General features: G+C 38.5%; 1 protein-coding gene across 1 annotated transcript in view; it reads left to right on the top strand.

Moving 5' to 3' along the window:
- The window catches only part of SLC7A11 (solute carrier family 7 member 11), a 241,368-nt gene that overhangs the window by 41,017 nt on the left and 175,983 nt on the right, over positions 1–24,368 (top strand). The window contains exons 8-11 of the mRNA XM_081093138.1: positions 19,184–19,307; positions 21,118–21,221; positions 22,453–22,549; positions 23,994–24,143. Coding sequence (XP_080949264.1) covers positions 19,184–19,307; positions 21,118–21,221; positions 22,453–22,549; positions 23,994–24,143 — 475 coding nt within the window. The remainder of the gene's footprint in view (positions 1–19,183; positions 19,308–21,117; positions 21,222–22,452; positions 22,550–23,993; positions 24,144–24,368) is intronic.

Below are 24,368 nucleotides of genomic sequence, written 5' to 3' on the forward strand. Positions count from 1 at the left end.
GCTACATCTTTTATCCTCTCCAAGCCTCCGATTTCTCAGCGATAGAAGAGGCATGGTAGAGTAGCAAATTCGGAGTTTCCTTTCAACTAACTGAATATGTGTTATAATTCTTGTAGATGACACACAAGTACCTGGTTTGACAAGTAGAAAATATTATTTTGGGAGCATGGCCAAGGGATAGAAACATAGGCAGGAGATCTGTCTCAGGCGTTAAAAGTGTCAAAAATACTGACACACAAATGGGATTCTGTGGCCAATTTCTAGATCTCATGACGAATGGAAGATTATATAGGACTAAAATTTTTTGAGTTATTTCAGAAATGGTAAGTTTGAAAGGATGCATGTGGACAATGAAGCTGGATTGGCACCCCAATGGCAAGGGAACTTGATTATTAGGTCTGAAATCTAGGGTTAGACAAAACTCTGGCATCTGATTCAGTGGGTCACCTTAAGTACAGGGTCCGTGATAGGTGGAGTGCACCAGGAAGAATATAGATGTTAATAGACTTGTTAGGGTAGTCAGTAATGTATGGTAATAAATCCTGCATTCTTCTCACTGTTATTATCATACTAGAGGCCTGGTGCATGAATTAGTGCACCAGTGGGGTCCTTGGCCTGGCCTGCAGGATTGGGCCAAAAACGGCTCTCTGACATCCCCCGAGGGGTCCCAGATTACGAGAGTGCGCAGGCCAGGCCAAAGGACCCCACCAGTGCATGATCGGGGCCAGGGAGGGACGTGGGAGGTTGGCCAGCCGGGAAGGGACCATGTGAGGGCTCCAGGGCATGTCTAGCTCGTCTCAGTCCCGATCAGCCGTACCCAAGCAGCAAGCTAACCCCTGGTGCTCAGTGCACAGCATAGCGACTGGCCAACTGGTCAACTGTCTGCCCCCTGATGGTCAGTGCACATCATAGCAAGCAGTTGAGCCACCTTAGCATATCATTAGCATATTACACTTTGATTGGTTGAATGGCCAACTGGTCGACCAGACACTTAGCATATTAGGCTTTTATTATATAGGATATACCTACAAAAGATACAAAATGGTATAGAAACCTCTGTGCTACAGGATGTTCATACTAGGCTTTTACTGTGTGTTTATTTTTCACAAGAGTCTACATACATATTGAGGTAATTGCCTATGCAAAGAGGTATCTTCTCTGATAGGTCTATTTTTTAATTGATTTTATATTTTAGAGCAAAAGAGAGAGAGACCAATGTGAGAAACATCTGTCTGTTATCTCCTATACACCCTCCAACCAGGATCGAACCCACAACCTGGATGTGTACCCTGACTGGGAATAAGACCCATGACCCTTTGGTGCACAGATGAAGCTCCAACCAACTGAGCCACAATAGCCAGAGCTGATAGCTCTACTTTAAGCATTAGACATTTCCAATAATCCAGTTAGGATTGCATTATTTTTTTTTTTATGCTGTCTACCTAAGGAAGGAGACAGAGAGGGAGAAGGGGAGAGAGAGAGAGAGAGAGAGAGAGGGAGAGAGAGAGAAAGAGAGAGAGAAAGAGAGAGTTTTATATTTACTCCTTACCCAATGGTAAAGTGGATTCTAATATGCATTCTAATGCTTATTTTGCAGCATTTTTGTGAGAATTAGAAATAACATACTGATTGATGTGTCTGACAATACCTTGCTTATAGTAGACACTTATTTAATGGTAGACCATTTAGTTTTTATTATTGTCATCAAATATCATGTCTTTAGCTCATTTGTAATCTAATAGGGATTATCAAATCAGGATTTGGGAATGTGGGCAAACTGTTTCTTTCCTTCTGCACTGCCTGTGTTTTGGGTTTGAAATCCATTATGAGGAAGTAAGGGATACCTTGTTTGAAACATCTTACCATGGGAAGGGAAGCTTAAATTATCTCAGTCTCAGAGTGAGGCATTTCTAATCTCTGACATTTGGAAGTTGTTTTTAAAAAACATATAGTATTTCATTGATTTTTTTCTACAGAGACAAGCTCATAGCTTTCAAAAATCAGAAGGTTTTCCCAGGTAACTCTTTACTACTGTGCCATATTCTCATTTTCCCTTTTTTCTCATATTCCCTTTCTTTTAGATGTGGAACAGATAGGAAAAGCTATCTATGACAAAAACTTAACAATATTCAATACTATGCATATTAGTTGAGTATTTGGTGGCCAAATGCCACGGCTACTGTTTTATACAGTACGATGTACGATATTATATGGAAAATAGTTTATGAAATGAAGTCTATGGCATAACACTAATATTTTATAATAAATGAAAAACTAAAGCTTATAATATATAATGCATAATGAGAAAAAGACTGAAAATTATAATGCATGATTTTATCAGTAGTCATTTCTTGATCCTGGTTGATTGCTCACCATACAATGCTTTTTATAGGCATCTTATGTCTCAGTTTCTCCAAAGTGTTTTCCTGTTAACCTTTCATGATACCACTTCTCCTTCCTTGACATTCTACCATCATGTTCATTCTCTCAGTGATGGGATAGGATAATGTCTCTAAATTGTTTGAATTTTATATGACCTGTGTATACAAATAGTTCTCTACACATTTCCCTTCTTCCCTTCACATATTAGCATGGCTGGCCAAGTTTATTAGTCTAATTCACTGTCACAGTTAAAAACACAATGAACTTGACCTTGAAAGAATAAATTACAAAGGCCTGGAATGTTAGAATCAGAAGTAGCCTTCAAATTATCCAGCCCCTTCATTGTAAAGATAAATAAATTGAAGCCATAGAGATGGATTGATTTGTCTATATTTACAAGTTAAAATCCTGATTCCTTTCTAGTCTTCTTTCTAAACAGTTAGTGTTGTTGAATACAAATCTGAGGGAGTTGGATATGGCAAGATTGTAGCCTAATTTCAAGCTGGAGGAGGGATGTAATCATTAGAAGTGACCTGTATGTCATTTAAGAATAGAATAAAACTCCTTTTAAAAATGTGTAAAAGCATTAACATTTGCCTGCATTCAACTTTCTAAAGCTGTTATTCAAACACATAATGGATGAGGTTTGGCTAGCAGAATTAAATAATCTATTCCAGGTCATTTATTGAAGGTCATTGGTTACAAGATTAAAACAGAAGCTTTAAGATTAGAAACTGGTAAAATGATAGAATATTATCAGGAAATAGCTGCTTTTTATTTTCTCTGACATCTTTACAGATATACTAGTCCTTTAAATAGTTCTGATATCTATTTGGGGGGCAATATTTATTCTTTCTGTATTGGTCTTGTCAAACAATCAAAATCTCACTTCCTATATTCTGGCCTGAGGCAAGCGAAAGAGAAATTGATACAGGAGACACGATAAACTTTGTTTTGAACCAGCAAATGACAAAAGAAATGAGTGAGATAGAGAGGAAGAGGAGGTCATGATTTTGAAATCCTGCTTTGTAGCTCCCCAGGGTCTGGTGCCAGAAAGGTGAAATGTGTCTTAAATGTACATAAGTGTTTGGCTCTTTGGTCCCATAATGCTGCAACACTTGTCAAGGAGAGGTGATCAAGTTGCAAATGTTGGGAAAATGCAACTGCTCATTGATCTCGGAGATGTCCCTCTCTGGGTCTTGGAGCTGTTTGTCTTTAAGCCAAGCCACAGCCTGAGCTCTGAAGTGCAGTGGGGAGGAAGCTGCAGTTTGGGTTCTTAGGTGCTTTTCAAACCGTCATATGTGTGATGCAAGCCTGTGACTAGACAGAGTGGGAGTTTCCTGTTCTCCCCCAAATATGTAAATTCTATTCCTGTGGTTGCCATTTCTGTAGCAACTCCTGGACCTGTACCCTCACCTCTCAGCCCTGCCTGCCTAACTGCACACTTCTGATCTAGGGCTACTAAGAAGCACAAGATATCCTGAATATCTTTGTTCTCATATTTTCCTAACAGACATAACTTGTTTATTCCATTCTTAAAGGCCCACAACACAAATCTCCACCCAATTGTTGTGGTCAGATGATCCATTCAGTCAAGTGATAGAAAGGGGAAAAAATTATGTATTCTGTACCCTAGATGGGAAAAAAAGTCAAAGTAAAACATGATCATTTTCATAACTTTTCAATAACAGTATGTAGCCTTTCCCTCTTTCTTTTGATAATAGTAGGTGGCCCATTTTCAAGTGCCAAAACATGTAGAAGAAAATTAAAATCACCTATCATCTCATTTTCACATCAAAGTACTATCTGTTATTATTTTGACAGGTGTTTTCCACAGTGTGTGTGTGTGTGTGTGTGTGTGTGTGTGTGTGTGTTTGTGTGTGTCCCAGTGGCATGCATGTGAGCACTACATTATAATACTTAAGATAAATGTACACATGCATGTTCTTTATTACCTTGGCACTATATACTATACTTACTTGTTTGTTTATTGTCTGTTACCCTGTGAAGACCAGAGCCTCCTCTGTCACTCATTGCTGTATCCCCAGCAGCTTGAAGCTACCATGAAGTCTCTCCTGCCGCCTAGATTTGCTGTATCTTGGCTCAGCTTTAACTCTTTCTATTCATCTAGATCTATCCTGCTTTTTTCACTTCATGTTATTTCATTTAATTTTCCTAGATCTTTAAAGTCTTAGTAAATGCCTTTTTAAAAAATTGATTTCAGAGAGAAAGGGTGGGAGAGAGTGTTAGAAACATCAATGATGAGGGAGAGCCATTGATCTGCTGCCTCCTGCATGTCCCCTTCTGGGAATCCAGCCCACAACCTGGCCATATTGTCCTGGATGGGAATAGAACCTGGGAGGCCAACACTCTTATCCACTGAGCCAAACCAACTAGGGCAAAAAATGCCATTTTTAATGGTGGGATAGTGTTTCATTGGGTAGATGTACCAATATTTACTCATTTTCCTGTTAGGCATTGAAAATGTTTTCAGTTTTTCTTAGTTTAATAATGCTATATTATGCACTTAATATACAAAACCTTGTGCATAGTCAATTATTATCTTAGGAAGAATGCTATAAGATAGTTAGTGTATCAAAGACAGTCCTATATAATAAAAGTGTAATATGCAAATCAACTTAATGGCGGAATGACCAGTCGGTGGGGGGCGGGGCCGGCAAGCAGGTGGCGCCAGGCTAGCCAAGGCGCATGCCAGAGGGCAGAGGGAGGGAAGAGCGATGGGGGGTGGGGGGTGGCGACCAGCAGTGGTGGAGGGGCGATGGGGAGGGGCTGGCATCATCCCCTGATTGGCCTATCTGGTCGCCTCCCACAGAAGGAGGCCAGAATATGGCTTAGGCCCCCTCCTCACTGGGAGCAGGCTTAAGCCCTTACCAGCAGTTCTCAACCTGTGGGTCGCGACCCCTGAAAATACATCCTGCATATCAGATATTTACATTACGATTCATAACAGTAGCAAAATTACAGTTATGAAGTAGCAACGAAAATAATTTTATGGTTGGGGGTCACCACAACATGAGGAACTGTATTAAAGGGTCATGGCATTAGGAAGGTTGAGAACCACTGCAAGCCGTCAGTAGGGCATCCCCTGAGGACTCCTCGACTGTAAGAGGGCACAGGCCGGGCTGAGGGACTCCCCCCCACGGTGCACACATTTTCGCGCACCAGGCCTCTAGTGAACTTATAAAAAGTCTCTTTGTGGGTGACCAAGTTGCTTTCCAGAGTGGGTATATCAGTTTCCTCTCGAAATAGCTATAGCTAAGAATACTTAATCAGCATGGATCAATTAACAAATCTTTGTTAATTGAGAAGCAAAAATTACACTTGTTTTAAATTGCATTTTTTTAAAATCACATAGGAGGCTTAATATTTCCCCCATGTTTAGTAGTTGTATGTGTTTGCCATTTGGGAGCATGAATATTTGTGATTCAACAGAATTCTTTGTATATTATGGGTACTAATTCTTAATTATATTTTTTGCAAAAATTTTGTCGTACACTTTCATGTAAATAAATTTTCTTTATTGAGTCAGGTTATAGAACTTTGCATTTAAATATATTAATTTAATAAGCTAAATATTTATTTATTTATTTATTTTTTATTTATTGCTTAAAGTATTACAAAGGGTATTACATATGTGTCCATTTTATCCCCCCGCCCTAGACAGTCCCCTAGCCTTCCATATCCCCCAGTGTCTTATGTCCATTGGTTATGCTTATATGCATGCATACAAGTCCTTTGGTTGATCTCTTACCCCCCTACCTCCTGCCCCCAATAAGCTAAATATTTAAATTGAACTGCGTTTAACTGTAATCATGTGTTTTTCACTTCTGTATATTGCTTTTATATTATAAATCTTTCTGTATCCCTAGATCATTTAAATCTCATTGGGATTTTCTGTTTGTTTTTCCTTGATTTCTTTTTATGTCAACTTTTTAACTAATCTGGAATGGATTTCTTTTAGTGTGATTCAATGTAGGCTCTAAATTTTCCTCCAAATATTCCAACATTTATTGAAAACTCATATTGCCCCTCAGTTTATGATATTTTTACTAGTTTATAATACTCACATTATAAATTTTGACATATATCATTATGTTATATATTAAGTTTTTATGTTTTAAACTAAGTTGTTTTTTAAGTTAATCTATTCTGCTTCACTTATCCTTTCTATTGATATATCTGCCAATTTTTATACAGTTTTTATTATTAGAAGTTTTTAAAAATATATATTTGTATTGATTTCAGAGAGAAAGGGAGAGGGACAGAGGGATAGAAACATCAATAATGAGAGAGAATCATTGATTGGATGCCTCTTGTATGACACCCTCCATTGGGGATCCAGCCTGCAACCCGGGCATGTGCCTTGACCAGGAATTGAACCATGACCTTCTGGTTCATAGGTCGATGCTCAACCACTAAGCCATGCTGGCCAGACTATTATTAGAAATTTTAATACTCTATTCTTATCTGGGGGAAAGGTGGCATTGATTATTATTCTTTTTCTCCAAATAAATCAGCATTGAGTATAACTTATACTTGTATGAAGGCCATTTCTACTTTTAGCTTTTCATGCATGGGGAAATAATCTGTATAATGCTTTGAAATATAAAGTTCATAGTTTTTAAGTTGTTCTGGTTATATTATTTCAATATAATCTGTGCTATATAAGTATATATTATACATGTATGACTAACTCCCTTTTAATCCAGAAATTTCTTTTGACTACTAGGGTTAGTTGTTAAGTTGGTTTCTTCATTTTCTTTTTTCAGATGAAAAAAACCAGTAGTTAATGAAAGTAACCTACAAGGTAGCTGCCAATAATACTAGTTTTACTTTTTTACCATTTTGGCCTTTTTTAAAAAAAAAAAAACAACCAAACTCCTGAATTCTACTAATAGAGCACCTTTTATAATGATTTTCTATTTTCCAGAACATTTTTAACAAAATGCCCAAATATTAATGGAAATGTCAATGGAAACATGCAAAAATTATTTCTTTATGATCCTTACTATTATTGAAACTGACCTATAAGGGATTAAAAATGAATGAATTTAGTTATTATATATGTATCCAACTAGTTGATTTATATTTCTGAGAAAAAATTCTTTGACAAATAGGTTATAAACAGAGTATTACATACAGTTCCTAAGAAATATATATTAGAAAGAATAACTTTATTTTGACATCCTTATTTTTTAAACAAATATCTGTTGGAAAATATTTGAATCATATTTTTACACATTTCTTAGATTTATCTACTCTTCTTACTAAATTAGAAAGGCAATATTAGGTTATTTAATTACTAGCCTTTGTTTTATTTTTTTAAATTTTTATTGATTTCAGAAAGGAAGGGAGAGGGAGAAAAACATCAATGCTGAAAGAGAATAATTAATTAGGTGCCTCCTGCACGTCCCATCTGGGAATTGAGCCCACAACCCAGGCTGCCAGGGAATTGAACCATGATGTTCCTAGGTTGACACTCAACCACTGAGTCACACCAGCTGGGCACTACCCTTTGTTTTCTCATGGTGGTTCCAATTCACTTGATACATTCTGAATTTATGTACAAAAATCAACATAAAACACAGTTGTGTTGCTCTCTTAAATCCAGCAGTTGTTTAGGAAGCTCAGTATTTTGACCAAGAGTGGGAGCCACCTGCTACAGTATATGTAGAAGTGAGTGTTCCTTACACCCCTACCCTTCCTTGGTGACATCATTTCAGTCTGTGGCCCGTTTCCATTGGCTGCTTCCTCTAGATCAGCAGTTCTCAACCTGTGGGTCGCGACCCCTTTGTGGGTCAAACGACCCTTTCACAGGGGTCACCTAAGACCATCAGAAAACACATATATAATTACATATTGTTTTTGTGATTAATCACTACGCTTTAATTATGTTCAATTTGTAACAATGAAATTGGTGGTCACCACAACATGAGGAACTGTATTAAAGGGTCGCCACATTAGGAAGGTTGAGAACCACTGCTCTAGATTGTGAAGCCTGATCTTGTCCATGGTTCTGACACCCTGTTTGTACTGGTACTGCTGACTCCCCATTGATGGCTGCCCACCGGTTATGTCGTGCTGTGTTTCTGTTTTATGGGAAATGTTCATGAGTGGCTGCTGTGTTTGATATTAAATCTGAGATGAACTTCAGGAGGTTTCCAGTTTTTTATTAAAAATGATTTTGGCTAGGGGCTGTTATCCTGTTCATAAATCAGGTGTTCTTAGAGATTTAATAATTTACAATTCACATGAGCATTTGGTGTAATAACATTTCTTTTCTCTGTTAAAGCTGTCTCTTAACTGTGCTTATTTATTAATTTTTTTATATTTTTTTCTCTTCACTGCTTCCATTTATTTTTTTAAGTCTTCTTTGGGGAGGTTTGTACAGATTTATCTCAGCTGTGTAAATAATATAAGAGGAAGAGTCAAAATGATAGCTTGGTTTGATTAAAGTCATTTAAATATGGTCAAGCTTTGCATGTCTTCCCATCACTACTGGAAACAAGCTTTTATTTTAATTGTGTGTGTGCGTGTTTTTAAATCCCAAGTTATATCTTCTAAAGTAGTTACCTTATCTCTCTGTTTTAACGAGCCATTTCTTTTAGGACATATCTTAGAGGTTGGTAAAACAAACAAACAAAAATATCAAAGGCCAAGGAGGCCAACAACCCTTCCCCTACATGGTTACAAGCTACACAAAACGCAGAGTTATCCTCGAGGGTTAAAAACATTCCTGGCAGCCCCTTTCAAACGTGTTTGCACTAGACATTTAGAGCAAATACTTTGAAGGCACTTTATAATGCTCAGTGAATGGTTTTACTTTCTTTGTAGACTTTGGTGAGTATGGATACATAAATAAAGATATTTGAAAAGATAGGAGTTAGAAGATGTTTTGTTTGTTTGTTTGTTTCTCATTAAAAAAAGTAGTGGGTGGGTATTACTGGGGCAGGGAGTGTACTTAGGAAAAGAAGGGAAGATTTCCCTGAGAGGGAGACTCTGATTTGGGACTAACTGACAAGATTGAGGCAACCATGTGCGGACCCAGGGATGGTGGGAGAACTGTGTTCCAGGAAGAGGGCCCTGTGTATCTTACCTGTTGGAATTTTAGATTCCATGGGAGAATACATTTTTTTGTTGTTGTGGCTAATATCTTTATCCCTTTACTTATAACAATGCCTAGCATAAAGAAGTTATTTGATAAACATTGGTTAAATGAGTAAACTCTATATAAAGGACTTTGATAGAATGCACATGATAACATCCTTAACAATATTACTACAGAAGCCCTCCTGAAATTCAGATGGATTTAACAAATTTGTTTGCCATTAAGTTTTGATGAATCTACAGGTATAAAATACAGCAACTTATTAAAGACAGTCCACAAGTGTCTGTGATAATAGGTTCCACGTATGTAGCCTTTGGGAGGCCTGGCCTGATCTTCAGGCCACATTTTAGATTCTAGAAGAGTGAACAGTCCACTTATCCTTTACATGATCTTCAGTAATGATCGATTTTTTCCCAGCCAGGCTGACACTTTGAAGTTGTAGTGATGGGAGGTGATTTAATGCGCTGGTGTTCCTGCTTGAGAATAGAATCATAATCTTCAGAACACAGGAGAAGAGATTGTAAAGTTGGCGTCCTATTCTCGCCTCTGATTGACAGAACAAGGCAAAGGCAGAAATTTCCTTAGGATGCTCTGATAGATGAGCAAGTGCTTAACTGACTTTTCAAAGTATTCTGTTAAACAATCTTTATGGATTTACTTTATTTGCTAAAGGGATTGAATCATGAAATTTTAACTGAAATGGACTTTAGATTTCATTTTTCAACACCCTTTTCAACTGATGAGTAAGTTTAAGCCCAGAGAGATCCAGTGATCTCCTGTGTGCCTTCTAGTGACTGGGACATGACTAGACCCAGCCTTGAGATTGCTGTCCAGAGAGTTTTTCTTAATTCTCTGAAATCAAGTTAAAGCAAATGTCAAAGGTGAAACTCCGGAGAAAAGATGTTGTGAAAAGACAATTTACACTTGAGATAGTATATATAATTTTTTTTCTTTGTGGTCATGTTTAATTGGGTAATGGGACTAATAGAAAATGTGGAAGAGAAAGGAAATTAAGTGGTGGGTATATCTAAGGACCACCTCTACTTCCCCAGGACAAATAGTCCCCAGGCCAGTGCACATTGTGCATGACTTGAATAAATTATCCCTGGAGAGAGGCTTGCCTATGAATCTTTGTAGTCTAAGAAAAGTCATAATACATATAAAATGAAGGCACAAAAGCTTATTTTTCAAAAGATTTAACTTTTGAGCTGAAAGATAAAAGATCACAACATTTCCATGTCTGCTGGGAATATGAATCTCTGTAAATGGACAGCCTGAGGAGAGGAGAGGGAGGGCGTGCGGAGGATCTGCCATCCGTGGGCCTTTGTGACCTTTTCAGGGAGCTGTCAACTGTTCCAATCACAAGTCTTCATCATCTCATTTTTTGACGATGACATATCATCTCTTTAAACTAGCAGGGTGCTTAACCCATCAACTCTATTTCTTCTCATCTTCGCTTTTCTTTACTGCTCCATTCAGCCACTGTGTCATGTTCTCTGTGGCCCTGCCATGTGGATTTACCTCTTTGACTAAAGCCAGGCCATAGCTATTGGTGCTCCTATCCCTTTATAGCTTTCCCACTAAGAATTTTCCCCTCAGTTACCCTGAGTATAACAGGAATTTGTTGCATTGAAAAATTATTTTAACTTCGTAGGGTCAAATATATACATACTAGTACATACCTACATAATCATTCATATATAGACACTTTATGAAACCAATTCACATATTTTTAATACTCAAGGAAGCCATCATTGGCTCCAAAAACATTATCTAAAGACATAATTTGACTTCCAGAATCTAGAGCAGTCATTTTAAAACTATTTGAAAGCATTGGTTTATTTCAGTTGTCTGGCAGAATATTAATACATAAAACAAGTAAAGAGGACTGATCTGGTTGAGGTGAGTGCAAACAGAATAGCTTGTAATCCTATTAATTGTCCTTTAAAAAAAAAAAAATCCTCACCCGAGGACATGCTTAGAGAGAGGAAGAGAGAGAGAGGGAGACATCAATGTAAGAGAGAAACATCTATCAGTTGCCTTCTGGACATGCCCCAACCAGAAATCAAACCCACAACCCAAGTATATATGTGCCCTGTTGGGGAATCGAACCGGCAACCATTTGGAGCACAGGATGATGCTCAACCAACTAAGCCACTCTAGCTGGGCCGATTGTCCATTTTCTATTTTGGTTCCCAGAGCACCGAATTGGAAAGCCAAATATCCATTTGACCACCAGATATCAAATTGAAATGATAAATAATAATTAGACTCATCATTGTTGGTCAGAAGAATTGAATCAATTCATGGTGGTAGAAGCAATGGTTCATTTGCTATGGGTGACTGTTCCCATGTTTACCTGTTCCATTTCCTATTGTGTGCTAATCAGAAAAAATGTGATTAGACCTGATTTATGTGTATGTAGAAGTGTTATCAGTTCCTTCTAAGATATGTGTTAATGGCATGAGGGAATTTTGACTCTAATTCTCATTTACTATGCCAAAGTGGGTGTATTTATTTTATGTGGTCTTGTTTTTAGTATATTAATTTAGCATCTCATTATCTTATTATGTATCCTTGGACAAAACAAGGGGCAATTGTGCTTTGGTCTTTGCTGCATTAGTGAGGGTTCTCAGGCATGCAGGAGAGTTTATATTTTAAAATAATGGGCTCTATATTTGCTCTGTTTCGTGGCAAAGTTTGAATAATAAATTTTTCACTACCCTAGCTTTTTTGGGGTGCAAATATTTTTATTTGATTTTGTCATTTGGGACATTATTTGAAGAATTTTATACTACATACTGGTTTATTATAAAACAAGAATAGTATAGGACCCATTTTAAGTTTTACCTAAACCAATGAATTGAGATTTACAGTCTTGATATAATGTAGCCCATCATTGTTAGGGTAATACCAGCTGCTGTAACAAACAAACCACACATTTTTAATGGCTTTAAATAACCAAAATTTTAATTTTTAACTTAAGTAACAGTCATCCACTGTTGGTGTCCCTGGCTGACTGGTGTGCTTGCTTCGACAGGTTGGTTCTGTGACCCAGATTCCTTCCAGAATGTGGCTTTGCTACTCTTTAGTTGTCAGCAGAATGGGGTGACAAGGCAACCCACTTCTTAACCACCTCACCTCGGCCTTTATTGTCACATTAATTGAAACACAAGAATGAGTCACATTCCCACCTAGAAACAAGAGAGTCTGGGAAATGTGGTCCATCTGCTGCTTCTCAGGAATAACGTCTACTTTGGAAAGAGCAACACAAAATCATGATGGGTGGTCTCAGCCATATACCCGAATCTCAGGAGCTCCATTATAAAAAAAAAAAAAAAAATGGTTCACTGAGATGTCGTATTATACTTTAGACCAAATCCTGAGGAAAATAATGGCAATTGAAGAGGTATATTTTAAAAACAATAGAACAAAAATAAGCCTTGAACATTGGTGTGAAACTTAAGTTATTAAAACTTAAGTTATTCTGTCTCAGTCATTTAATTGCTAACATTTTATTGGAAACCAATTTCCTATTTGCACACTCAAACTCACCTACTAATATTTTTAGGTTTACCCATAAATATGGACAACTGTAATATATCTGGAAGACATACTCTAAATCTTTAGACTACGAGAAAAATGAGATGCAGACAATGCAAATTTTTACTTGTTTGAAATGCAAGCAAATGAAAATTTACTCTCAAGCTACATTTTGCTGAATAATTCTATTTAGGCATGAATTTATTCTAATAGTAGGATTAAAAAATAAAGTATTTTAAGGGATAAAAATGCTCATACTAATGCTTCTGACTGCTTATTACCCTGTTCTGAATTGTAAATTTTAGTGCATTTTTCTGTGTGCTTTTGCTGCACTTTTCTCCCTCCTTTATGTGTCCACGTACATTTTTCCAGGAGCCTCCTTTAGCCCTGCAGTCTCTTAATCTGTGTCTGTTCATTTCTTACATCTCCCTACAGGTCTCTCTGTCTTCTCTCTTTGTTTATGGAGTTCTTCATCTGTGGACAATGGAAAATGGTGAGATTTAGATGAGATGTCAGTGGTATTGAAATGCAAAATGTCTCAGTGAAAACAGCCATAGCCTTCATGTTACTGTAAGAAGCAGAGGGCAGGTGTTTAATGCTTGAAATCAGTGGGATCGCTGTGTACCTATATGTGACAATCTGCTTCTCACATCACTGTGTTCAGCTTTGGCCCAGAAATTGTCATTAAATTAGAACATGAACCATGGATCTTTAAGTGTATTCATAAATAGGTTTATTAAAGGTATTCTTCCTCTCTCACTACATTTGTTTTCTTCCAGTACAATCCATGCCATATCTCCAATGACTTGCTGTGTTTCCACAAATTCATTTCTTTAAAAAAAATGTTATTAACAACGCAATCCCCACTCATGATGGAAAACAAAGATATAGTAATTGCACTAAATGACAATGAGGCAAAATCACTGAAAACACATAAAGGGATTCATATGAGTGCAGTCATCTGTAATCTAATTGTTTCAAGTCTGGAAAGCTATCAATCCCTGCTAAAAATATCAAAAATCACATAGCCAAATAGGACAGCTCCATTTCTAGGGGTTTCTGGAAAGTTTGGAATGAGCAAGAGTCAGGGAAAGTATGTAAAAATGTATGGAAGAAAAATCATATGAATGAAAAATATAGATAATTTTCTTTGATATATACTTTATCTTTTTGTCTGTAACATATAACAAAATTTTGAGGAGTGAGATAAAATTAACAGCAGTGGTAATATAAAATCAACAGTAATTCTGCAAAAAATAATTATAAGTAAAAAAGAGATATGCTCGAGTAATTTATGGGTCAGATCTAAAGGAAAGCTTTCAAGGTCTCTTTTGGGTCATTATAAAGAAAATGTGAAATAAGTATGATTCTAAAATGAATACTTGTAATCAAAAGATACTTAATGTAATTTTAAATACTTTATGTTGAGATGAATCACAGTTACGTTTCAATATATAAACAAATAGCCTCTGGTTTGCTTACAGAATTGAAAAATACTTTGAAAAACCCTGTTTTCCCTTTCTTTTCTTTTTGGTATCTCACATATTAAGAAGTTTGGCATTTTCTTATCCTTATGAATCCCTCCTCTTATTCCTCCCTCCTTTTTCCTGATTACAAATACATGTGTTAAAATATTAATGATTTTTAAATAGAAAGTGTGAAGCATCAACAACTTGTCTTAAAGATTTCAGAATACTCAAATACCCTAGGGCAATGATCGGCAAACTCATTAGTCAACAGAGCCAAATATCAATAGTACAATGATTGAAATTTCTTTTGAGAGCCAAATTTTTTAAACTTAAACTATATAGGTAGGTACATTGTTATTAACTTAATTAGGGTACTCCTAAGGCTTAGGAAGAGCCACGCTCAAGGGGCCAAAGAGCTGCATGTGGCTCGCGAGCCGCAGTTTGCCGACCTCGGCCCTAGAGTAGGTTTTAACAGAATTGTCATCATGCCCAGCCCCCTGGCTCAAAGACAATTTTAGATGCCCCAGGATCAATGACCTCTGTGATTCCCCATTGTGTGTGTCCAACACAGGGGATTGTATGGAACTTATTTTGGTTCATACAAATCTCAGAAGATTTTGTTCAGATTATAAAACAATGTTAGTAGTATCCTAAATTCAAGTAATTATGGAATTACTCATATGTTCCGCATATCAGATATCCCTGTAACCTTTAGTTGTGCTCAACTCTCTGGAGAACCACGCTAGGTTTACTCATTCTGCTTCCATACCAAATCTTTTTAGCCAATATGAAGCCCTGGGAACAATGTTTTTTCCTGGATCTATTATAGTTGCAAAGCATATGAAAAATGCAACCCATGCTGCATGTGTATTTGTAATGACTCTTACCTATGTAGGAAAATATTTTTGGCTTGAAATATGTCACATTGTAACAATCTGATATTTGTGTCACTTATATAAAATATCATACCTGTTTGTCAACATGTAAGGGTCCTAGGGACCTTGTACATAGAGTTAAAGTAGGTACAATGCAGCCATGATATGATAAGATATATCATGGATGTGGAGCTGAGAGCTGGAAGAGCTAGGTTCAAGTTCCAGCCCTTCCATTGACTGCTTTCGTTACTTTGACCATGTCACTTAACCCCTCTTAGCCTTGGATCCCTTGTTTGAAAATGGGAGTATTACCTCCTGTTTCAATGGTTTGTTGTGAATTTTGTTTATTCATTATTCAGACTGTAGCCCATTCCACAAAAAAATCTGAAATGACGTGTAGATTTGAAGATCAAATATATTTGCTAGTGCTTTGTAGATTATACGAATGTAAACTATGAGCCGTTACTACTGGGACCATTTGGATTCTTAGAATGAAAGTGCTTCAAAGCAGCTTTTCCAGACTTCCATGTAATAATTTCAAATGAAACAAGTATTTATCCATAGATATTTGTTGACATAGACAGGTTATTGGTACCAATTCAAAATAAATCTATGAGAAGGGTATTTCAAGACCTTTTGATTGAAGACCATTTGCAACTAATATGAAAAATACTATATTCTCACAAACGTAATGCCTGTTACTTGGAAAGACTATGTATAATGACAAAAAGCTCTTAAGGATAAGTAACTCTTTTCAATACATTTGTATTTTGTCAATCATAACAAACATTCACAAATACTTGAGAAAGAGTAGACCTCATAATTCATTTTTATTCAGTGTCAAGATGATGGTTTTGTTGCTCTTGGAATTAGGGGCTGCCTCCCAGTCACACAGCGGCTGTGAAACATCAGTGGCCTAGCAGTTCCTGCAACTCCTTTTATTATCATGTATCATTTGCTTTAATCTTGGGTTACTAACCATGCTTATCTGCCCTCTGTATCTAAAGCCCTTCTGCATGCCAAGCCCTTCTGAACAAATCAACTGATTTACTCCTGATTGCTGTTTATCTCAAGGCAGCCATGATCCCCTCTCCTCCTTCCCTTTGTCCAAGTGAAATAGAACTTCAGGACAGAAGAAAGTGGCTATTTTGCCACAACCCTTCCCATTCCCAGGGCTTAATTTTACCTGGAGAGGAATTACTAGGTGTGTTAGGAATTGCAGCAAGGTTAGGCCATCTCTCTTGTCATATACTTTAGGCTCCTTTGATTCCTCCTCCCCCTATTATCTATCTAGTATATTCAGCTGATAGTAAAGTTGTTCATCTAGTTCAGTTTACCTGACGAGCATGCTTGCTTTTCCTTCTTTTCTACAAAATTAATTAAGTTAGCCTCTGTTGTCTTTTTAATTTTAAAAAGAAAATCTACTACCTAAACAGTGAAACTATACATTATAGTTCATGTTACACAGGGAAACTGTAGAAATCATGGAATAAGTATTTCCCCCTCATTCATGGCAGCTGCATTCTCAGTGACTGCATGAGAAACACAGCCTTGAAAAGAGCTCTCCAATAAACATTATATTCAGCAATTACGATTTCTCTGAAAATTAATAGTCAGTGTTTGAGGACCCACACACAGGAGACAGTGTGTGCATATTAGTGGTTAAAATGCTTTGACTTCAAGGTAGGCGAGACCTTGCAGCTCAACTCTGTTTCCACTTACCAGCTGTGTATCCTTGAACAGTTATTTAAATTCTCTAAGACTTCATTTCCTCATATATAAAACAGTGATGATGTTTCCAACCTGCAGGATTTTCCAAGGATAAAATGAGGCAAACATGTAATGTGCCCAATAAAATGTCAGGCACATAGCAGGCACCACATAAATGGCAACAGCTGCTGGTGTTTTTTTTGTTGTTGTTGACAAGCTGAGGGGGGAAAAACTAACCTGGAAAGTTAGGTTTTTTTGTTTGGTTGTTTTAGGATCCCTTCTGGTAAGATCAATTCAGAAAACTTTCCTCAGAAGCACCATAATCCCCAGGCAGGAAACAGAGGGGGAAGCTGGCATTCTGGCTACCATGCTGGGAGCCCACAGCCCAAATTTGATACTTACTTCTCTCTACTGTTTTGCAGCATCATGTGGTGAGACAGGACTACCTGTCCTGGGCAGGTTAGGTCGCTTCACTGCCCTGAACCATAAGTCACCTCACTTTTTATTACCAGAACCTTTTCATTGCTTGACCATTTAATTTCATTTCTTAATATGATTCTTGCAAGGAATACAGAGTCTCTCTTCCCCTCTTCCTGTTTCTCTCCTCCACGGAAAGAACTTAGCATCCCATGTGGGCACATTATAAAGCTGAAAGGGTTCAAGTTTATAACAACACAGTGAGTGATTGAAAGGTTGTCTATAGGCCTTCATGTTCCTCTTCATTCCCCTTTGCATTTCCATGTAACCTTTCTTTCAAAGAAGCAGAACTCATCTTTAATGGGCCTTGTGCCATTCACTCTTTTGTAGCTAATTGGCCTGCTGGTTTCCTTTGCTTAAATTGAGCGTTTATCCATCACAACTGGCAGCACATGTGACGGTGTTAAGAGGAAATTCCGCAGGACCCTCCCCGCACTGGGGAAAGGAAGCATCTGCTCCTTTCCTAACGGGATGCCGGGATTTAGAGGTCAATGTGTTTCTCCATCAAGGCTTAAGACTTTGGGGACCAGGGGAGTGCCAGGCTCCAAGCAACATAATGAATGGCAGAGACTGGCTGGCTAGGTTTGCCTGTTCTCTACAGCACTCTTTAGCATAATGAGCTGGGACTTAGCGTGCTAAAACCCGCCTGGCTTGGGGAGTGAGGCAGGCTGTATCTCCCCCGCGCCCCCCCCCCCCTTTTTCCCCTTGGTTCTGAACTGTATTTTCATCTTGGAAAAAATTATTTATATTGAGGTCTTCATTAGTGACACCAGCAGGGTTAAGGCTCCATGAGGGCTGATAAGCTCCACGGCCAAAAAAAAGAAAACCCATCAGCCTTTACGCAGGGAGCTGAAGGTTTAAGTTGCTTGAACGGGAAAGAGTCTGAAGAGGTGATTATGTGAAGCAAGTAATGTGTATCGGTAACATGGAATCAAATTATTGGGGTCAGTAACTTCCTGGCTTTCCAAGTGCATTAAATGAAGACATAACCTTGCATTTGCACTGGGTATTTCTTAATGCTGCGTCCTGTCAGCACCGTCCGGCCCTATGTGCTTCCCAGCACGTCACCTCTGATTTCATGGGATTATCTTCGCTGCTGCTTTAATAGACATTCATGATCTTAAGCTTCCTTTGAACTCGCAGCAGGGCCATGCAAAGTCATTATTGCGAGCACTTCTGTGCTTTTTGTGTTCTATGCAAAATTATTACTCCTATCATTTAGAAAGGTGGCTATCTCCTGCTCTCAGACTTCCAAAAAACATTTTGGAAGTCTCATTTGCTGGTAAGGGAAGTTCCTGAAGGGGAAAATCCCATGAATGTGGAAGACCATTTGGGGAGCGAATATCAGAAAGGTGCAAAGGCAGCGAATTAGTATTTGAAAGGTGTAGCGGAAAATGGTTCTCAAAGTGTGGCCCCCTGGACAGCAGCATCAGAATCCCCCAGGTACCTCACTCCAGTGAAATGTTTATGCATACCCAACAGCGCCTATAATGATCATACCTACCATTTAATTTTTTGTTTGAATTAGCCTATCATCCTTGATTTTAGAAAAAGAATAACGAAAGATGACTAATAAGCGATTCCTTTGTGCATTTCAGAAACATCCCCCTTGCCATAGGTATATCCATGGCCATCGTCACCATCGGCTATGTGCTAATGAATGTGGCCTACTTTACGACCATTAGTGCTGAAGAGCTCTTGCTTTCAAATGCAGTGGCAGTGGTAAGTCCAAGTTGGGGAAATGCCAATTTGAATTTAGGTTAATGAGTTGATGCAATTTTATACTAGTTCCTTCCAGCAGAAAAGGGTTTTGAAATTCAGTAATCTTTTCTTGACCTGAATGATAATGAGCATCTTAAAAAAATTAGAACATACCTTAGCATATTCCATTTAACTGATACAGCTAAAATCCTATATGATTTCTCTGTAGTGTTAATGTCATGGAAGACATTTCTGCATATACATGCTTGAAAACACATTTCCACATATACACAGTCTTCCAACATGTCTTTAAGGACAGGTAGGCAGAATTTAAAAGAATGCTGTTTGCGGTATGCAAATGGCAATTATTCTGTACTCTTTCCCATTTGTAAACTTTTCAAACATTTTTCCCAAAGTACCACTTCAAGAATTTCCAACTTGACTGTATATATTTGTTTTTTCTCTTACATCCTTTTGAATACTAGTCATGGGATATTATTAATTTTGGGGAATAATGAGTTATTCAAAGTGACACAGATATCATTTCTGTAGCACTTCTCAGAATAATAAAATGCTAATGTGCATTTTTAATTCCTTAAAAAGTAGATACTCATAATTTTACATTTTCCAAAATTTATGAGACTTCAGAACTGTCTTTGCTTCCAAAGGTCGTGTTATAGGACTGTTATTCTGTGACACATACTTTTATTTTGTGTAAAACCGTAGGTAGTAAGAGAGCCTTCACTTATGACCTCATAACAGTAAAGGGGGTAAAATAACTTCCAATCATTAGCTGTCAGTTCCTTTAAAAATAGTCACTATTACCTCATATCAGCAACATCCATGGGGAACAAATGATCTCATTTCACATGAACCTATGTACGCGTTCACTGCAGTTAAAAAAGGCTTCAGCCAGTGCTGTAAGTTCTAGCAGACACCCACATGTACCAGGCTTACTGCTGTCCGGCCAGTCATCTCATCTTATTGGACAGAGAGAGGGCAGCATTTATTCCTTGAGCGTAATGTGGTCCATTAATTACACAGCAGCAGCTGCATCAAGGACAAATAAAGAATCCCACTTTTTTTTTTTTTTTTTTTTTACAATACAGCCTTTATGTCATGGCATAAAAGGAAATTTCGGAAGTTTTGTTTATCTGTTGTCTTTTCTGTGGCTTGATTTCCTTGGACTTGTATTTGTAGTCTAGCCTTTTCATGGGAAACACAGAAGGAATTGCCAGATAATTGATTTGATAAACACAGATTCAACTGATGTGATTATTCTGGGCAAAGGATTTTCAGAACATCTCATAGATATGATATCAGTGATTAAATCATCAGTTATTTTCTGCCGCACTTTTAAGTCATGACGGTGGAATTGGTATATGAAACAAGTGTCCATCATTCTTCTCAGTGTAAATTTGTGCTTCACTATCCAAATGTGGCTTTCTGGGCTAAAGAGAAGGTATTGTGCAAAAGGATTTCTGTCTCCAAAAGCAGAAATTTTTCTGAAGAAGCTTTTTCCACTTACCAGAATGATAGAAGATTTTGGCCACAGTTTTTAAAGATTCGGTAAATGGATCGTTGCCTTTTGAAAGTAAAGAATAGGTACTTGTTTAGACCTTTGCCCACATTTTTGCAACAAGCAATGCCATGGCACCTAATTTTGATTATTGTCTATGGAGTTAGCCTGACCCTAACCAAAGAGGAGGGTTATAAAACATACGCATATCACCAGGCTAATAGAGAGTCATAGAGCGCGTCTGGCATAATTTGTTTCCTTTATTCCACTTTCTGGCAAAGCACTAGTTCACGTCCTTCTGTCTTTCACTAGACCTTTGCTGAGAGGCTCCTGGGAAATTTCTCATTAGCAGTTCCCATCTGCGTTGCCCTCACCTGCTTTGGCTCCATGAATGGGGGTGTATTTGCTGTCTCCAGGTGAGTGAGTTCAAGCATTTTCAGAAATGTATTTCTGTTTTTGAGATTGGATGTGATAAGGATGACTTTACAAAGAAACAGTGCCTCCTAACCTGTTGTTTTTAAAGGGACAGGCAGGATTGAAGTCTTTGTCCAAGTAGCAACAGCATGTCTCCTTCTGCCCATTAGAGGGCACTGCGCCTCTACTCATAGCCGAGTCTGAAGCTGGGCCTGTGGCATTTTTTTTATAGTACATCTACAGAGTCTAACAACAGCATTTTATTTCTGGTGATAAAATCTGTTGTTTCTCTAAAGGTGACAAGAAAAAGTAAAGTAAGAGATGCCAGAAATCACCACTTCACCCTATCTCTATCCCTATTGCTTTCTTTGATGTAAAAGTACCTTTTGTTTTAATAGAAGATTAAAACCCAATCAGATAAATATGAATGTTAGATGTGTTGTCATCCTTAAAAATGAAATAGCCAGTTGTTTACCAGAAAAATGAGATTATTCGGAAATAGCAGAGGAATCGCAATTCAGAACGTGCAAACTATGGCAAAACCACAGGAGCATCGTGAGAACAAAGGAGAGGGGCTTGCTTTTACAGAGGAAGGGAAGTCGTTGGGCGTGGAGTTTTGATGGAAAGGCCGTTGGAATAGAGTGGGATTTCAGGGTTGCTGTGGCTTCTCTGCAGCTGGGTTATTGCTGGGCCAGGAGATAATGTCTTTTCTCCTGTTGGGGGCGTGAAGAAGGCTTCTTTCTATTGAGGCCCTTTCAGGCCCTCCCAACTCTATTTTAAATGAGGTTTCCTTTATTCCTGTTCACAGTGTGTATGTACGTGTGCATGCAGAGTGCGTGTGCATGTGCATGTGTGTGTGTGCATGTGCGTGCATGCGTGTGTGTGTGTGTGTGTGTGTGTGTGTGTGTGTTGTTTTGGTTGGATAGACAGCACACCTACATTACTGGAACCTAGAACTAAATTCATTATCAGCTATTTATATGTAGGGAGAGCCATGCTGAGTCAGATGTGGCTATTGTTCTCAAAGAAGAATATAACAGTTGGCAGATTTTATAAAATTCCGAGACAGACTTCTCATGATGGTCTGAAAAGTGAAATCTAAGTAATCATCTAAGAAATGTCAAACCATTTGGGATGAAAAAGATGCAAGTTTTATCTTAGGGTTCTGGGATATTTTCCCCTCTGCTATGATCAATTATGCAGTCAACCCCACCCCTGTTTTTCTCCCACCAGGTTATTCTATGTTGCGTCTCGAGAGGGTCACCTTCCAGAAATCCTCTCCATGATTCATGTCCGCAAGCACACTCCTCTGCCAGCTGTTATTGTTTTGGTAATGCACATTAACAAGTGTCTCTCGATATAACCTCTAATAGCAGGTTAGCAAAGCGGATCTCACCCAGACATCAGAGTGCGTGACTTTCTCCTTCATTGAGAAATGGGCTCTATGGAGATCTTGGCAGCGTGTGGGTGGCAGGGTGTTTTCCGCCGCTTCCCTTGACTCAGTATTGCTGATGCATATTTGATGGTATAGGGCAAGAGCCACATCACTTTTTCTTCACCTTTGTAGAAAGTAGTGAGGTGGAAGGGAAATTAGTTTGGCTCCTACCATTGACAAAGGACCTGGTAGAAAAGGATGCAGAGTAATAAATCCCAATTCTAAGTGCAGAGAGTGGAGCTAAAAACTACAGTTCAAAATGACCCAGATGTCGCATAGGCCCCTTATAATGAAACCACACAAAATTATAGAAAATGCAACGATGACGTTCTAGACAGTGCAGTGATTCAGTGATTAAAAGTGAGACCTTTGAGAGCAACCCTAGAGGGAAGAAATAAAAGCACCAAAACTTAAATTTCGGTTGTAGGATTCTTTATGCCGAGACCAGTACCTGGGATACAAAAGACTGCGTAAGGTGTAACAGTCCTCAAACACCCACTGGCAATGTTATGGTCCCTTTGTGCCTACCATTTTGTAACATTTTTCTCAAATGCAATCTGCTGCCAGAATTCATGGAACATTTCTTCTCCACGCATTTAATTTGTTTGAAAATGTTTCCTTGAAATTTCTTTGTAAAGTACACAGTACTCTGTGTGAGGAATCCGGAAGGCAGCGGTCACTTGCGGGAGCAGAATGTATTATTCCGTGAAGAGGGCTTCGCTTTAAGCCTCTGCGATCAGCCATGCTGTCCTCGGCGGGCGCGGCAGAGACTCCCTGAGCTGATCTCTGCGCCGCATTCCTTTGTGCGGTCCTGAGGGTCACCCGTGGCAAACACACGGGAGAGGGAGCGTGGAGGAAGGAGAGGCCGACGTTTTGCATTCAGCGCCTGGCAGAGGCATTGAGAAGTGGCCCGTGTTTCATGTGTGCGTGGCCAAGAGCGACGCAGACCCCACTGGCAGAGCTTTCTGCAGACTCCCCAAGAGGGGACACTTGTGATGTTGATTATTATTTATTAGTCACCTCTGGGTCCTTACATTTTCAGTCACTGACTGTGACTTTGAAAATATAGTCTCTTCTGTCCAATGTAAAAGCAACTAAACACCAGACATCCATATAAAATTCCTTCTCAATAAGTGGCAGGGACGATGGCCCTCATTCTGTTACTGGCATAGAAAGGGATTTTAAGAGCAGAATATGGAAAGGAGGTTAGGTTTTCATCAACACGGCAGTTTAAGTAATCATTTGAAAAGGATAGTAAGAATGTCTAGGTATGTGATGCTTCGCTATCACCTGTGTTCCCTGTAACTCACCGAGTGTGGTTTTGTCCCCCTCCCCGCAGTATCCTCTGACGATGGTGATGCTCTTCTCTGGGGACCTCTACAGTCTTTTGAATTTCCTCAGTTTTGCCAGGTGGTTTTTTATTGGGCTAGCGGTTGCTGGGCTGATTTATCTTCGATACAAACGCCCAGATATGCATCGTCCTTTCAAGGTAACCTCAGCAATCTTGATGGGTTTACATAAATCTTTCTCCTAATACCTAGTCCTCCCTTTGTCATAGCTTGATGATGGGGAGCTTGGGCGGGCGGGGGCACCATCCTCTGTCATCAGGTGTTTAACTGTTGCAGGCAGGGCCTTCAGATTGGACTGATTTTCCCTTGGGAAATAGTTCATCACATTGTTTTATGTGCTGTGCTGAGCTCTTTAAAAAGAGGTG

The sequence above is a fragment of the Myotis nattereri genome (assembly GCF_964212035.1).
Source record: "Myotis nattereri genome assembly, chromosome: 5".
Lineage (NCBI taxonomy): Eukaryota > Metazoa > Chordata > Mammalia > Chiroptera > Vespertilionidae > Myotis > Myotis nattereri.